The 18,290-nt window shown below is 39.0% G+C and overlaps 1 protein-coding gene across 1 annotated transcript; it reads right to left on the bottom strand.

Moving 5' to 3' along the window:
* Positions 1-223: 223 nt before the first annotated feature.
* Positions 224-17,734, bottom strand: RRH (retinal pigment epithelium-derived rhodopsin homolog). Its single transcript, XM_058549903.1, has 7 exons — positions 14,927-17,734; positions 9,427-9,617; positions 7,401-7,500; positions 6,690-6,843; positions 5,606-5,774; positions 2,247-2,425; positions 224-998 (listed from the first exon to the last, which is right to left on the bottom strand). Exons 1-7 carry the CDS (start codon positions 15,030-15,032, stop codon positions 884-886), a joined length of 1,014 nt encoding a protein of 337 aa, XP_058405886.1. The 5' UTR covers positions 15,033-17,734; the 3' UTR covers positions 224-883.
* Between the last annotated feature and the right edge of the window lie 556 nt (positions 17,735-18,290).

The raw sequence follows: 18,290 nt of genomic DNA, 5'->3' as shown, positions 1-18,290 counted from the left end.
GCAAGATGAGTAAGTTCTAGGGATCTGCTGCACACATTTTACCTATAGGTACCAATACTGTACTGTACACTTAAAACTTTGTTAAGATGGTAGATCTCATGTTAAGTGTTCTTACCATAGTAAAATAAAATTCAGCCAAACAAAAAAGCTAGGGGGAAAAAAGAACAAACATACAAGAACCCCCACTCCAATTAAAGTTAATTGTAGTGACAAATATATGGAAATACATATACAAAAAGATAGTAATTAAAAATGCAAAATACATAGTAATATGAAGAGAGATTATATTGCTATATAAAATATATATGTGCACTGACTGACATGATTTAGATGCAATAGTGTTTAATGTTCATTTGATTATTTTTGTTAAATAGTAGAAGTTAATAGTTGCATTAAAATTTTAAAATTGTGAAATGCTAAAAATGTCTTCCATTCTACCTGGGACTATACAACAACTCATTTCAGTAATTATTTGTTGAAGATTATTAACTATTATTATTATCATTAATTTATTCTAACATTAAAATGGCAGTACCTCCAGTCTAACAGAGGACCCAGGCTAGTTACCAGGTCATGGATACCTCGTTACCATGGATACAGTGTAACACATGCCATCAGAGGAAGAAGAGAAGGGGCCTTAGTGTCATGGGCCTGGATTCATCAAAGGAGATGAGCAGTAAGTTTACACATAAGGAAATAGACATTCACTACAGTGGGCCATGTACAAACCCAACTCTAAGCTGCATTTGAAGAATTTACAATCTAATAGGACAATAATCTATGTCTGTATTTGATCTAAATGGGCTCATATTTAAAACCAAATTAAACCATTGCAAAAAAAAAGGAAATAAAATGTTTTGATAATGTATGCTTTCCTCTTATTTCAGATTCTTCCAGAAGCCAATGGGTTTTGAGGTGCATCCATTGGTAAAGCACTCGTCACAGGCATTGCTTGGTAAGCCTGACATTTGAACATGGCAAACATTGCCCTCCGAAACCTGTAATAAAAAAGGGAAAACCCAGCATTATCCTATAATGACCGGAACTTTTAAAGCACTTTCAAATATAGCTAAGATGCCACTACTGTCAACTGAATCTCCAAATAAATTTCTGCCTCCAACTTTAACATCTGTTGAGAACCTTTATAAATGTATAAAGTGTATGTTACAGTTAAAGACCAGTTTTGCACCCTTGATTATAAACACTGAAGACATTTAATAAAAATTGACAATTGTACGTTTAAAGTAACACTTCTAATGGCAATTGCAATGATTTATTTATTTGAACTAAGGATGTGTATTTCATGCATCTGTTCTTCTGAGCAAAGGCCAGTTGAGATTAAGAGGAACTTGAGAATGACTGACCTTTCCAAAAGAACTACCAATAGACTCTGAATTAAAAATATGTTCTTTATTCTTCTTATGTCGCCTGTTTGGTCTTGAAAGTTTTTATGCTTCCTCACATACCTGTAGCTAAAGCTGCTCTCCCAAACATGTACAGAAATACATAAGTTTAATAAAAGCAGCACTGGCATTCCAGGATCAGATTGCCTGACCTCTACTGAGATTTTTCTGGTCAAATATGTAAGCACAGCGGATCAGTTCATTCCATCTTTCAGCAGTTAACAGAAAATGAAATAATCTAAGCTTCACTGAGGAGGCAGAAGAAACATCCTTGCTGAGAGTTCCCACAAAGGGAGAGGGGGGTTTCTCTCTATTATCCTGAATGACTACCCACTCCTGAAGCCCTTTATACTTAGCACTGGATTTTTCTCTTGCATTTGAATAATATGTCTTCTTTCTAGTAAATATACAACTATGCTACCTACTTAGGGAGCCCAACATTGACTTATCTTGTCTGTTTTCTGGTAATAGAACCACACTTTTCTTTGGAACACCAATTCCATATGTTTTAGTTGGGGTAACCATGTGAACCAAGGTTTTCTTTTCTGCCAGAGAGCCATGGGAGATGAAACTCGCATTTGGGGGTGCTTAGCTAGTAGAACTTGGGTCTTGGGTTGCCTGTGATCATTTCACCACCATGTGGGAAGAGCCTGTCATAGAAATCGAGCCCTAGACATTTAAGATCCTAGATGCTTCTCCAGTTGCATGAGCCAAATAACTTTTACACTAGTTTGAAGTGAGTTCCTGTCACTTCCCAAAAAGTCTTAGAACATTAGCCATTGTCTTTTTAACATTCTTTCTGTATCCACTTTTTAATTCAGAAGCATTTCAGACATTACTTACTTTTTATTTGCAACTACATAAATACAGGGATTGTAGAACGTAGAAGATTTTGCAAACAGTGGAGCTATGATGGCCATTGAGGGAGGAATCTTCTTTGGGTCACCGAAAGAGGCCCACAAGCACACAATAGAATAAGGGGACCACGCCACCAGAAACATAAATATCATTATCACAGACATCTGTAACAGAAATCAACATTCACCAAACCCGATATCTAAAATATTTAAATAGCTAATACATCTAAAATTGCATGAAAAATTATCTAGTTTGGAACTTGAATCAGTTTATGTGGTTGATGACATATGGAAAAACTGAACTTTCCCTTCATTGTACTTTGCTTATATGCCTGAAGTCATTCATGGTAACGAGAGCTCATGAGACGGATAGAATGTCACACACATGTAAAGAATGCCTCCTTCCTTGCCATGCGCAAGGGGAGAAGACAAAGCTGGCTTTGCTGAGAGGCAGACGAACCCGCTCCTAACCCGTTTCTAGTAATTGTGCTATGGACTGCTGGCACACGCTTTTTTTCCCCACTGTCATTATCTGCCAATCTAAAAAATAACTTTCTAAGTTTCTAAACTCAATCTGGAAAAAAATAAAATCCTATATGGAGCTCAATGAATTATAATACAGACAATTTGAGCTCAATATATAATGTGCACAGGGCAGGTGGTTTGGTAAAGAAGCTCTCCTCGCCTCTCGTTTAAATGACAAATTATAATTTTTACGTTGCTCCCTCCTGATTGTCCACTCAAATTATGGAAAAGAGGTTTAAAAAGACATAAACCCATAAGGACTGAGAATCACAGATTATACAATAGCTCTGTAAAAATTAAAACCGAGTAACCGTTGGACAAGTGGCAAATTACTCATCAGACATGAGAATGATTTTAAAATAAATATAAATTTTTAAAAAGAGTCAGCTGTAAGGGAAAACCAGATACAGACTAATCCATTTCACAGAACTACAGAAAGTCCCTGGAACTGGAGGCGACAGCTAGCTCTGAATGTGGGGCTGCACGTGGAACTTAAAACAAGAGAACTTGTTGACATCAGCAACAGGAAGCAGGTAGACTTCGGAATCCCCTCTCCACTCAGCCAGGCAACTGCCGTTCCTCTCCTGGTAGAATCCCACAGGGTCAGCGTAAGAGAGGGTCAAGCGGAGGACTCAGGACGGGAGGACACTGGGCTCAACCGAGAGCTGGGTCCTGTACTCAAAAGAGGGTGCTGCACGCTATCCCCCTCCCCTGTGCTGAGCTGGGAGAATACAGGTCGACAGACTTGTACATCCACCCAGGAACGTGAAAGAACGTTCTCCTTGGAAACTGACCAGCCCAGAGGAAAATCCCCCCCAAAAGAAACATCCCAGAGAAAGAGCACGTCCCGAGCTTACAATCAGCTTGTTAGTGCATCACTGTGACATAGTCGGGGACAGTCACTGACCACCAGACATGGAGGACACACTCACTGACAAGCAGGACCAGAATAATGCAGGAAGTCAGGGGAAACAAAAGATACGTGATGAACAGAAGGAAAATGTAAATATATACATAATACCATCACAGAAATGAGAGAAGATATCCATCCATTAAACAAGAAGAGGCTGTTGAAAGGAGTATAGAGTATGCAGCCACACTTCCATCTATAAAAAATGGTTGCTGTCCCCTCTATAAAAGTGAGAGCAGAATTTTTAAAATGCCACAGGAAGGCTGGAAGATCCAGTCAACCAGGACTGGGTGAGGTAAATGAGGTGAGTGGTGCGAGTGCACGGTCAGATCTTGTCCTAATTTAAAATTTTATATTTTGTTCAATATGGAATTTTTACATTAATTTTGATTTTTTTAAATACCGCATTAAATACCTCTCTCTTTTTTTTGATTACTAAGTTTTTTAGTGCCTGCTTAAATTGTACAACCAAGGTTTGAGCCTCACTCCCTTCCCCCAATCCCAGACCTGGACATGGTTGAGGAAAGCTCTCAGAAAGCAGAAACAAAGACAAACAAACAAAAAACAGAGACAATGTGGGAGAGAATATTTAAGCAAATTAGAAGATAAATCTAGGAGATTAAATATCCAAATAAAAGGAGTTCCAGGAAAAGAAAACAGAGAAAATAAAGAGAGAGGTGGGACTGACCAGAGAAATAATGCAAGGACTCTCCCAGAAGGGAAGACCTGGGTCTCCAGGTGGAACTCACTCACCAAGTACCAGCACACGGGTAAAAAAAGACCCGCACCAAGGTACATCAGCATGACATGTCAGAAGACGGGAGACACAGAGAGGATCTACAAGCTTCCAGAGAGAACACACAGATCACTACAGAGGGTTGTCACCAGAATGCTGTCAGCCTTTGCAGTCGCAACACCAGAAGCCAGGAGACCACAGAGCAATGCCTTCAAAATTCTTTGAAAATCATTTCTCTATTTAGAATTTTATACCAGGCAGTCAAATATGATAGTAGAATTAAGACATTTCCAGGCATGCAAAATCTTTAAAAAATTACCTCCCTGTAACCTTCTCAGGAATCTACTTGAGAATGTGCTCCACCAAATGAGGGAGTAAACCAAGAAAAAGGAAGATGTGCAATCCAGAAAACAGGTGATCTCACCCAGGAGAGAGGCCAAAGGCATTCCCAGCTGGTGAGGAGGGAGGTCTGAGGAGGCCGGCTTTCCGGCCAGTGGTCTGAGAGAGCAGACGGAGCAAGAGGGCAAGGGTGCCGGGAGGATACTTCCAGGAAAAGGACAAAGTCAATCTAGTCTCTGGTGCATCTGAAAATCCCGAGAGGAGACTGATGCTTCTGGTGGAGTTTAGAGATGAGCTAGTGACAGGTACAGAGAACAGCAGGCAAATGAAACTACAGAGAGTGAGAGAGGGGAGCAGAGAGGGGGAGAGAGAGGGAAGGAGGAAGAGAAGGAAAGAGAAAATGAATAAATTATGAACTCCAAGGGGGAAAAGTTGTATAAACAAAGAGATACACATCATAGAACCCTACAGAGATCTGCAGTCAATAAAATTTAGATAATCACAACGGCGTAAAATTGACTCTTCATCTACCCAAATATTGTTAGCATTAAACTGACAAGATGAGGAGAGAGGAAGGTGGGTTGAGAGGAGTAGGAAAGGTTGGCAGGATAAGAGAAATAATCTCCACTGTCCGTAATAGGAAATCAAGGCGTAACAGCAAACAAAAACATCCAAGCAGCAGATAAGCACACGGTTTAGAAATAATGGAAGCAAACACCAGCAGGAGGAGCCAGAGAGCAAGAACCGGGGTCAAGGAGAGGCAACTGCGCGGCCAAGGGACCAGGCATGCGTGAAAGCCCCATTACCCAAGCTTCTGAGGATTTCGATGTCATACCTTTGTTACATCCACCTGATCTGACCAATCTCTGCTGAGGGACTGAGTGCAGTTACCAGCAGTGTGACGCTTCATGGACCGAGTGACGTGGGAATAGCAGTAAAACATCACCGTCAAGGGCACGATGAAGTTTATCACAACAACTGCCATCGTGTAAGAAACAAAAGATCTGAAAATAAGAAAGAGAATCATGGCCACCCGTTTCATGTCCTAAACAGAGGAAGGGAAACGGGATAATTGTTAGAAATAATACTGCACTGTCCAGCAGTCATTACGTTATTAAATGGCTTGGGAAGTGTATTTGACTGTTAGTTCATTTAGAGTAGGGGCTGGCAAACCATGGTCTCTGGACCAAATCCAGCCTGACGCCTATCTTTGTAAATAAAATTTTATTGGAACCACATTCACTTACTGCATGTTCATTTACATACCGTCATCTGTGGCTGCATTCACAGGCAGAGTTGAATAGTTTCGACCAAGACAGTCTGGCCTGTAAAGCCTAAAATACTTACTTTTTGACCCTTTACAGAAAAAGTCTGAGATTTAGACATCTTTGTTTTTCTGAGTAATCCTTAATTTCCATTAACAAACTAAAGGATCCTCTTTTCCCTGGTAAATACAGAGGAGCATCACCACCTAGCCAGCAAATCCTTACAGGGACCATGCTCTTGCAGCGTATTCTCAGAAGACGCTTCATCACCACATCACCTTGCAGACATAGAGGGAGTCAGCCTGGGCTTTCTCAGGAACTGCGTGCTGTCTGGCAATGCTAACATTTCCTTTCCCCTCAGGTCCTACCTCTGAGTGGCAAACATCAGAAGGATGCTCTGTAGCCACCCTACTGCCAGAGGAGAGAAAGGAAGGGACAGAGGATGGGGGACTAGGGGAGTAGGTGGCCTTTACTTGCAGACCAGCCTAATTCACTTTTTTCAACTTCATCTCTGCTGGAATCATAGCATCACCACCAAGGGAGCCCTTTGCCACACTCTGTGTGAGAAACTTTCCATCTGAGCTTAAATTGGAAGCGGTGAGAGAACGTTGACATTAAAAGAGTTTGATTACAAAGTGTAGACGTGTCTCTTACGCATCATTTTTCCTCCAGTTTATGGTGCAGGTGGCCCCAGTGGGATCCGGGGCGTAACCAGCCCACCCTGTGACTGGCATTAAAGCCCAGATGAGGCCATTGACCCAGGCCCCCAGGATCATGCTGGTGTAAGCGCTGGTGGTCACTCTCCTTCCTATTAACAAACATAGGAAATATTAGCTTCATTTGCCAATGATGGAATTCATATCTTCACTTTGTTTTAACTGATTATTCAAAGTTGTTATCAAGCAGATTCTCTACAGAGCACTCTGGTTGACTCAAAGCCTGTCTACATGAATTTACAGTCTGAAAACAAAAAAAAAAAAGGCATGTAAGCGAAGACCTGAATGATAAAAAGGATCAGCCAGAGGATAAGCGGGGAGAAGTACTTTCCAGGGCCAAGGAACCAGCATTTACAAAGACCCCACAGCGGGAAACGGCTTGGCCAGTACCCCAAATGAGAGGGCCCTCGCCAGAGCTGGAAAGGTAGCCAGGGGGCCGATCACACAGGGCCTTGGAGGCTGTGTTATGAAATTTGGATTTTATTCTAAGTATTACAGGAAATCATTGAAACTTTTGAGCAAGAATTGTCTGAGAAATAAGACTGACCGTGACTGCAACCCATTGCACTCATATTTTAAAGTGAACCTGTGTTGAGTGGTCCTTAGGCAAGAAGCGGATCCACTGAGAAGGCAGAGAAGAGTGCCGTACCTGCGTCCGGATGGCAGATGGTCAAGTATCGATCCACGGCCACGACTGTGAGCAATCCAATGCTTGCCATCCCAAAGAAGATATTCAATCCAGCATAAATCTGAAATCAAAAGTGGGAAGAATCCCCCATTCTAAACACCCTCCCAAGAGACATTTACATTTTTATCCCATTGCTAGAATATATTTTTAGATACTTTGAATATTTTTTATTTTACTAATTTTAAAATACATCATCCATTGTAAAATTGTAACTGGTTTAATAAAGGCATTTATGGAAAGTGTTTTGGGACTTCATTAATTAAAATAAACTTTAAAAAAATTTTTAACACTTAAAGTAAAACTTCTATACAACATACTCTATAACAAGCCATAAATTAGGTGCAATGCATACATATAACCAATAAAAGATTAGTATTCAGAAGACAGTCAATTCAATAAGAGGAAAAGACAAACAGAAAATGGGCTATTCATATGAGAGGAAACCTGAATGCTTATGACATAAGAAAAGATGTAAACCATATTACGTATTCAAAAAAAGGCAAATTATAAGATAGCATTTTACATCCATCAAAATGATAAACATTTAAAAGTATGACAATCCCAAGCACTGGGGACAATGTGGAGTAACAGAAGTTCTCATAATTGGCATAACCATTTTGGAGAGCAATTTGGCCACACCTGATAAAGTTGAAGACGAACACTCTCTACAACCCAACCATTCCTCTCCTTTGTAGGAGACACGTATAAGAACATTTATGGAAACCCTGTTTGTTACAGAACAACACTGGGAACAAATGCTCAATAACAGGAAAATGGGTAAGTATGTTGTGGTCTGTTCATAAAATGGAATATCACGTAGCAGTTAAAATGAGCGACTTACAGCTACATCCATCAACATGGATAAATCTCAAAACCATAGTATCGAGTAATGAAAGGAAACTGCATAATGCAAGCAAAACAATCTTACTTATACAAAGTTTTGAACATTCAGGCAGTATCTAGTTTATGTACATATAAATACGTAGTAAGATAGAAAAACATTCAGGGGACAGAAGGGAATAAGACTGGGGATAGTTATGCAACAGCCTTCAATAGTATCTGTAAAGTTTTATATCTTTAAAAACAACTTTAAGCACATATCGCAAAACATTAGGATTTGACAAAACTGGTTGGTGGATACATGGATATTCATTTTCTCTGCTACTATGTTATTTTCTATAATTTTATAGCTTAAAATAGTAAATTATTTAAAAATTAGGCTAAAACTCATATTTGCCTACTATTCTAATGCTAATTAATACTAATTTATTTCCTTGTCAGTAAAAATAGATATATTTAATAGCAATTCTCATGGAGGACTTTCCATAGAAAAAAGCCAACAACTTGGTAGCTTAACCATATTCCTTAGATATTATGATACAGTCATTAAATATTTCATTGTTTCAAATGCAAGCAGCGTATTTCTTTTTGAATTTGCAATATTCAATTTTTCACTTTTCTTCTCTAGTTGAATGCTAATTGTTTTGTTAGTTTGTTTTTTCCTTTGGGTTGAGGAAATTTTAAAAATATAAAGATGGCTAGTGATTTCATTTCTCTTATTAAAGAATTTATTTCCGGGGCCGGCCTGGTGGTACAAGAGGTTAAGTGTGCGTGCTCTGCTGCGGCGGCCCGGGATTCGCCGGTTTGGATCCCAGATGTGCACCGACGCACTGCTTGTAGAGCCATACTGTGGCGGTATCCCATATAAAGAAGAGGAAGTATGGGCACGTAGGTTAGCTCAAGGCCAATATTCCTCAGCAAAAAGAGGAGGATTGGCATCAGATGTTAGCTCAGTGTTGATCTTCCTCACAAAAAAAAAAAAAAGAACCTATTTCCCAGTCACTCCTGGAGCTGTTTTCAATAAGTGCACTATATTTACTATCTAAATTATCTTATTTGATTGAAACTCTTGGGATTTTTTTAGACATTTAAATTTACATCTCTTTAATCTGCTTTATTTTGCTTTCATTCCAAAGATCTGCAATACCTGACATCCTGCATATCCAAATTTCCAGCGTCCATACAGATCTGAAGCAGCAGACATAGGATAGCCAATGCTACTGACCCCTATGTCAGTAACAGCCAGGTTAATGATAATCGCATTTGTGGGTGTCCGAAGTTCCTTGTACTTAATGAAGATGCCCAGAACTATTATGTTGCTGAGAATACTTATTATACCTGAGAACATATACAAAAAAAGTCATATTTGGTTTCATTTGAATTTTTAAAAGTAGAATCAAAATTAAATATTTAAGCCCCTTCAAAAACACAGCAAATCCGTTTTAATGCATTTATTTGAAGAGCTCCAGTGTCCTTAAAACTAGTTTTAACATCTTGACAGCCCTTCTGTGAAAGAAATTAAAACACAACGAATCTGCCAGTTGCATAAACTAGCACTGAAGGCTGGTTTTAATGCCATCACTATTAATCACTTTGTCCCTGAAATTCCTCTCTTGCCTTTCATGATACCACCCCTGCTGATTTCTACGATATAAGTATGACCATACCATCTCTTTCGGCAGCTCAACTTCCTTCGCCTCCTTCCTGAGGTCTGAGGCTCTTCTTTAGTTTCCTTTCTCAAGCCCCAACTGTTATTCTGTCCTAACAGCACTTCTGTCACTATTTCCACCCCTGACCCATGCTCATGTCACATCCCTTTTCTCTCAACACATTGCCATTAAACATTTATTAAGCATCTATCATGTGTAAGATCATATGACTGTTCCAATATGTCCAAATCTGAGTTCTTCATCCAACACACACACACACACACACACACACACACACACACACACACACTCCTATAGAAGAATGCACACTGCAAGGTCTAGCTACCCAGAGAGGAAGCCGAGCTGGCTTTCAGGTCCACTGAGAAGGCTTACAAGTGATATCACCCTAGTCAAGTTTCCGCAGTCTGGGATCTGACTCTCAGCCTTGCAGGTCCAGAAGCTCAATGTTGTTGGTGCCCCAGAATTGGTGGGACTCAGGTAGATTAAGGACTGAAATTCTTACTCAGAATACCAATAAATTAATTTGCAACGAGAAATATTACTGAGTGAACCAGATGTGCATATTCGCCTGATTAACACTCTCTACATGCTACAAAGGATGCACAAGTTTCCCATCGGCCAGATGAAGGCTATACTAAGTCCTCACGGGGTGGCGGGGGTGGGGTGGGGTGGTGGCGGCGTGTAGCAGTTGTTGGAGAGAGGGAAGGTTTCCAGGCACCAACACACAGAAGTATCAGCAAAGGAGGAAATTCTGTTATATCTTGGCACCTCGGTCAGAACTTCCGTTTAGCATCCTGTTACACTAATCTTCCAGATTCCTGTTCTTCCCCGCTCCATGCTGCTGGCAGAATAAGCTTATAACAACATAGAATTAACCACGGCTCTTCTCCTCCTCAAACCTTCCAATACTCCCCACTGTCTCTGGGATAAAAGTCCACGTGTCCCAACCCAATATTCCAGACTCTCTGCCTCAATTTTTCACCCTCTCTCAGCAAATTTCCACACTTGTCAAACAAGCCCTCCATTCTAGTTATTTATCAAATACACCAGGCTTGTTGTAAATTTTGACTCATATTTCTCCCACTTAGAACACTTTACTCCTTTCATCTACCTATCCAAATACTACCCACCCTTCAAAGTTCTGTCCAAGTTCAATTCTGTCCCAAAGCCTTCCTCACACGATACTCTCTCCTCCAAATTCCCAAAGTACTTGCTTATATTATATTCAATCTTATGTGATGCTATGTTATTTAACTCTTATGCATTCCTAGTCTTCCCATGCAGATTTCAGGCTCCTAATGATTTCTATGTTCGAGTATGTGACATATAGATTTATTTACTAAATGGACCACAAAACTCAAATTACTTAATTTCTATTATTCCTGCAAGCATAATTAAGGCACAATGATGGCAAATTTGATGGTTCTTAGGCTCTATTTTTAGCTTCCAGTATTGTAGCATGTGTACAAGAAATACTCCAAAAAACTTAACGAATTAAAGAATCTTTCTGGGCTAACTTAAAATTTGATGATTTAAAAAGTCAGATAAAAACACAGTGCAGGGGCAGGCCCAGTGGCGTGGTGGTTGGGTTTGCGTGCTCCGCTTCAGCAGTCCAGGGTTTGTGGGTTTGGTCCCGGGCGTGGACCAACACACCACTTATCAAGCCATGCTGTGGCAGCATCCCACACACAAAATAGAGGAAGATGGGCACAGATGTTAGCTCAGGGACACTCTTCCTCAGCAAAAAGAGGAGGACTGGCAATGGATCTCAGCTCAGAGCCAGTCTTCCTCAGAAAAAAAAAATCACAGTGCAGTAAACTGCTGCCTACCAAGCGCGCAACCAGAATAAAGTAACTGTACGTTTGGGGAGGTCTTGGATGTAACTGGGGGAATGAAGTACACAACTCAGCCCTCCTCTTTGTCGGCAGCTGCCTCACGCACGCTGCTTTATTTCCCCAGCTGTAGGCGTTTTCTCGTGAGTACACAACAGATCATTTAATAGTTATGTATAAGTTACTTTCCCCTTGGCTTCTGTGGCTTTCCTCCAATCTGTTGGGCAGATCCTTCTTAATCTACTTCCCAGTCTTTCTTTCTTCATCTACCTTATCAAATATGCGCATTGCCCAAGTTTCTGTCCTAGACCTCCTTTCTTTTCACATTCAACACGTACTCTGATTCCATACATGTCCAAGGCTGTATGCTGGTACTTTCCAAGTCAGTCTCATAAAATTCAAACCCATGTGCCCAGCTTTTTACTGGACATCTCTCAAACTGAACCCAGAGACTTCTCCTCCTGCCCCAAACTATTTCTTCCCCTACCTTGGTGAACAGCTTCACCATCTATCCAGGAGCCAAAAAAAGAAACCTGCTTGTCATCTTTGGTGCTCCCTCTCCTTCTCCTCCAATCTCCATATCCAACCATCAATTCTAACTTCCAGCTCTTAAATGCTTCTACTTCTTTCCTTTCCCACTCCCTCCTCAGGATCCTTCTTAATCCTTTTTTTGTGTGTGTGAGGAAGATCTGCCCTGAGCTAACAGCTGCCAATCCTCCTCTTTTTGCTGAGGAAGACTGGCCCCGGGCTAACATCCACGCCCATCTTCCTCCACTTTATATGGGACGCACCACAGCCTGGCTTGACAAGTGGTGCGTCGGTGCGTGCCCCGGATCTGAACCGCCGAACCCCAGGCCGCCGCAGCAGAGCGTGCGCACCTAACCGCGGCGCCACCGGGCTGGCCCCCTGGATCCTTCTTAATCTTGATCACACAGGGGCCTCCTACGTGGTCTCTTAGCTACCACTACAGCACATTTCCAAAATGCAAACTGGATCATGTCATTCAGTGACTCCCTATCACCTTGACAACTTATGTGGTTCTTCATTACCTGGTACGCAGTCATCCTCCTCAGCCTAGTATCTCTCACCCTTCGTTTTACAATTCACCCATAGTCAATTTATTTCAGATCTTTAATTCACCAAGCCCTCTGCCCTCCCAGCCTTAACTGGAGAAAGGGAGAGTGCTCAAATTGGTAAAAGTTTGTTAAGAGCTAAAATCTAAGAGAACTATGAATTTTAAAATGAAAAATCTAAATAGGCTAGTGGTAAAAGTAACAAATGTAGTAAACGCTTTGACTGAATTCTTTTCCTCACAGTTTTGGTTTTGATTTGGAAATTTAAGTGGGTTTTGTTAAAGGGGGAATCTTAGGGCACCTAAAGAACAATAGACGTTTGAACAAAAGCATAAAGAGCTTAGCCATGCTGCCTTCAGGTATTCCTTGATAAAACCGACCCTGTGGTTTTATGTGAGGGCTCCAAAACCAAAATGCCTGAGTTCAGATCCCGCTGTAGCTACTAAGTAGATGTGTGTGTTGGACAAGTTACGTAAACTCCTCACCTGTATAAATGAGGAAAATAAAATTAATTCACTTAATTAACTTAAGGATGAATTCTTCTGTATGTGTATTTAGAACACTGCCTGGTATACACCAAGTGTTCAAATAATAACATTAGCAGCAGCAGTAGTAATAATAAGATTACTATAATTATTACTGTTACAGGGATAAGAACCAGAGAGAACATTTTCTCAACAGGAAATTTTCTTTGCATGCTGTTTTTGTAACCAGATCAAAAAAAGATAGCTTTTCTTGGTCATCTGCAAAAAACTAACTAAACCAAAAGTTTGTGAATAAAGTATTTCCATGTAATTGTAACAAGGAGATTTTCTCTTTAAGTAGCATATTGTTTTCTCATTTGGTTGCAACAAAAAAACAATCAAAAAGATAACAGAACTTATCCAGTACTTATCATACAGAAAAGTTAGCATGTCACTAAAATTTACAAAAATGAACTGAGGAATCACAATTTCTAGCGCAAAATACTATAACTGTGAATTATGGGGAAACTAAGCAACCATAAAGAATAAACTGGGTACAGGAGGATTTGTTATACTTTTCACTCTACTTTTGAATATACTTGAAAATTTTCATAAGTCAATCCAAAAAATAATAAACCCAACATAATAAAGAGTTACTTCTAAAACTCATTACTGAGCATAAAGTTGGAAATGAAGTGACTGCTCAGTATAAAATTTACACCATAATTCAACCTACACATAGAAAAGATAATCAGAGAACTTCTATTGTCATTTCCCCCATCCCTTTTTTTGGGCCAACAACCCTTCATCTTGATCCAATATATGCATCAATGAGTGTGTGTATGTGGGGAAAAAGAAACAGACATTTGTCAAACACCTACTGTATGTGTCACTTAGGTGCATTTATGTGTCATTTAATTTTACTCTACACAACAATCGTGACAGGTAGCTTATTCTTACTCCAATCTTGCTCCCTTAAAGATATTAAAAGATGAAATGCAAAGCTCAACAGTTTCCCAACCAGCATTCCAGAACAAGCTGAATGTTCAAACTCTGTCTTCAATGACAATAAACTCTGCTCTCTCTTTTCAAGACTTTAATGTTCTTTCCAGGACCTTCCATCTTAACTAGATTCCACCATCAAAGACAAAACTACGAAAACTATGTATGAGAATAGTAAATGACATAAAAATACATTTTTGCCATGGTACACATTCTTCCCCAATTAAAACTTAATTTGACAATGTAATAACCATTGTATAGAAAACTGTTGTCAGCCCCACTTCACTGCTCTCATACCGTTTATCAAGATTCAAAAAAACTTGTGACATGAACTACCATTAACAATGCTTTCATTTATCCTTCCACCTACATTCTTATTTGATCTTTACAGCCAGGCAATAGAGCAAATATTATCATCCTTATTTACCACACGGGCACCCCAACTCAAAAAGGATAAGCGACTTGGCGAGGTTGGCCAACAACAAGGAACTTGAAACATTATCTCTGAACCCACGCTTTTCCTACTGCCTTATGCTGAAAAACTCTGCCATTCCTCACCCATTCGAAAGCAAAATAACTGTTAATGGAGTAATTAAACATCCATACCTGCCATAATCAAGTAAGTTGCAACAATATTGTGTTCAGTCTGTGAAAAGACTGAGCCATCTTCATTTTTAGAGTCTGAACTGTTGCCTAAATTATTCCTTAGCATTTTGGAGGGAAGATACTGAGGCAGCCTTCATAATGAGCCTTCAATAATTATGAAATGTTGTCAGAGGCACTTGAGGGAAAAATTTTCAGAACCAATCATTTCCACTTAAAGACCTCAAAGAAGGTCCTTTTCATAGAGGCCCTCCCTTAACAAATTTAATTGGGCTAAAGAGGAAAGGATTTTATTTCCCAGAACATGGGAAAAGCTTATTAGCAAAATAAAGAGAAATACCAAGCATCACAGAGTTTAGCCAATTTGGGCATCAGTCTTATATCTAAGGAGATTATCAAGTATACACACCCCATTTAAACAATAAACCAACTCAGAAAATCAGTGGAGCTGACTTAACTGATTTTTGCTGGAAAACCATTCTGAAATTAAGAGCCAGCCTTAGTCCTCTAAACCATTCAGATTAAGGTCTCTGTTTTCTGTTGACCCTTTCAAGTTTTTCCATTTCAGTCCCTGTTTTCTATAACTTTAAAAGAGAGAAAGACGTAATCTCCCTCTGTCATTCCAAATCTCACTCCCCTAAAGGTAGTGTTTGGTGTATATCATTTCTGATTTTCTTTGCTTATACAAACATATATCCATATAAGGGTTTGAGATTTCCTCCACTTTTTTTTCTTTTAAACAAAAACGAGGAGATATGTATACATAAAATCATTCTGTAACTTGTTTTCCCCTAAAGTCATATCATAAATTACAGGTCAATAAACCTAAGCCGAACCTATTAATAGCTATAATTTATATTGCATAGCATGAATAAAGCTTGATCTACTTCACAACCCACCTCAGGCAATTTATCCTACACTTTGCTATGCACAAATAATTATCTGATAATAATAATCACAGCATATACCAGCAAAGTATCTGGATTCATGCATTCATCTTGTCAAGTACATGGCAATTCTAATATTCTGGACTATCTTGGTATAATTCCAAGTGGGTTACAATCTACCATGAACATTTATTGTTAGAATAAGATATCCCTACCACCTTTTCCCCATATTCTTTATGTCATGTAGTATTATTGAAGTCTGATTCTTCTCCACAGTGAATTTCTTAAAATCAGTCAGTAACTTTAAAGAAATGCTAGCTGCACCAAAGTTAAGTGTAAGGATATAACAGAACCACTAGAGGGCTATATTTACCCACGTAATTTAATTCTATAAATCTTACCAGGGCACAGCAGGAAAAGACTCAAGATAATCCTTTGCCTCAACTCTCTCGGCTACATATAAACAGAGGTTGAACCAGGTGGTTGCTGTGTCCCAGACCCTACAGCTACCAGTACTGAAATATTTTTAAACGTAAAGTCATACTCCAAAGAGTATCTATACTAAGAAAGTCAACCTCATCAGTATCCCAGCATCAAAATATTTTCCAATGACCCTAAAGCAACAAACATAATACCTAAGTGGAACTCTCCCTTTGAAAAATCTATGGGTCATTGGGTTTGAAATCTTTCTTTTTCTTTTTTTCTTTTGCATTCAGTATGCAGAATAAAACAAAAATTTTTTGTTTGCTTTAGTTCACAGTCCCTTGCTTTTCTGTAATGAATTACACCTAGTTGTAGCATCCATTTAAATTTTCCAGAAATAATTATTTCTAAGAACTGAAGAAAAATAATCCCCAAGATGGCCTGCTATCTGCTGCAGATAGCAGTTTTACAGATACGAGTGTGGTAGGTGCATTCAAAGTACTTTTTCATGCTTCCTCAATGAGTGATACAGAAAAGCTAATTGGGATGAGGCTTAGAATACCAAGAAATACAAGCATATCATGTTTACATAGCTCACGATTCTCTAATTTCCTAAACTTCAATTGGCCTAAAGTCAATTCTCGTTTCATAACTCTTCCTAAATTTTAGGAGTACCAGGAAATATTGCTTGTATTCCATTAAACTGTTTAATTGCTATGGTAACAAGCGCATTCTAACATGATGCAAGCAATCACGTTACTCAGTTAACAACTCAAAAGATTTAATATATGAATAATCATCAAAGTATAATGGAACTCAATGGTACTTACCACAGTACCAAATTCATTAATGCTAGGCTCCCTAACACGTGAACTTGATTCAAAACTAAATGCCCCAAATGAAACCCAGAAAGAACTACTACAAGGAAGAAAAGGGAAAAATAAGATACGGAAATAAAAGTTTAAAGATGGCCAATGACCAAAGATATAGCTAAGGTAGAAGGTGAAATCTCTAAGTGGTCTGTCTACCGTCCTACACACTACTTCCATCATAGCCATTTTAGACTTTTTTTTAAATGTTAAAAAATGTGTAGGAACGCTGCACTATTATTTGTCCTGGGGACAACACCCTCAACCCTCTAGTACTCACTGTCTTTTACAAACCAAGAGTAAAAACCAAATAGCCTCCTTTCCCAAGTTGTAAAAGCACAACCGCTTCTTCTTGTGAAAAAGCAATTTTCAACATTATTTGTTCATCATACATATTTATGACCTAAGTATGTATTAATCCTGCTGCAATTCTATTAATCAAAAATGTAAAACCATAAATACTGACATAGGCAATACTATACGCTACTCAAACAAGCATTCAAGAGTTAACCCAGGATTAGGTATAGCACGCTAGAAAATTTAAGAGAAGATACAGCAACATCACTCCTTCTGAGAATGAACACACATGAGGGTAAATGGTCCCATATTTCGGTATTCTATCTTGCTGTCATGTGGCTGCTGATACTACACTAGCAGTGGGAACCAACATCAATTTCATCTGTAACATCGTACCCAGGAATCTGAACATGTGGCAGGCAATCAAATATTTATTTACGGTGAATAACATCTTAAACCTTTAGAGTCCCTTAAAAAAAGTAAAATAACACTCAGTAAAACTTTCAATATTCCATCTACACTAAATGAAAAACACAAAACATCCTTCAGAAACTTCTTGAACTTTAGTTCCCACTAGAACAGAACTGTTCCAACTTCAATAGATTCATAATCAATACTAAAATTTTCTAATCAAATATTAATTGCAATTAGAGAAACTGCTCTGATTTATGTACTAAGACAAAGGGAAATAAAGCAAACGGTACTGATGTTCTCCTACACAAAAGGCAAACATTTTGAAAGGGAGTGTAAATTTATAAATAATGTGAAAGTACTGCTCCACCAGCCTATTTTTTTAAAGATCAGTTATATACGTAAACAAATCATTCTTTCTATCTAAAGTCCACTGGGTTTAAGCTTTCGTTGTTCCTTTTAGTTTCAAAAATAGCTCTG

The sequence above is a fragment of the Diceros bicornis genome, chromosome 11 (assembly GCF_020826845.1).
Source record: "Diceros bicornis minor isolate mBicDic1 chromosome 11, mDicBic1.mat.cur, whole genome shotgun sequence".
Classification (NCBI taxonomy): Eukaryota; Metazoa; Chordata; class Mammalia; order Perissodactyla; family Rhinocerotidae; genus Diceros; species Diceros bicornis.
The sequence above is the reverse complement of the archived record's forward strand: the minus strand, read 5'-3'. Positions and strand labels throughout refer to the sequence as shown.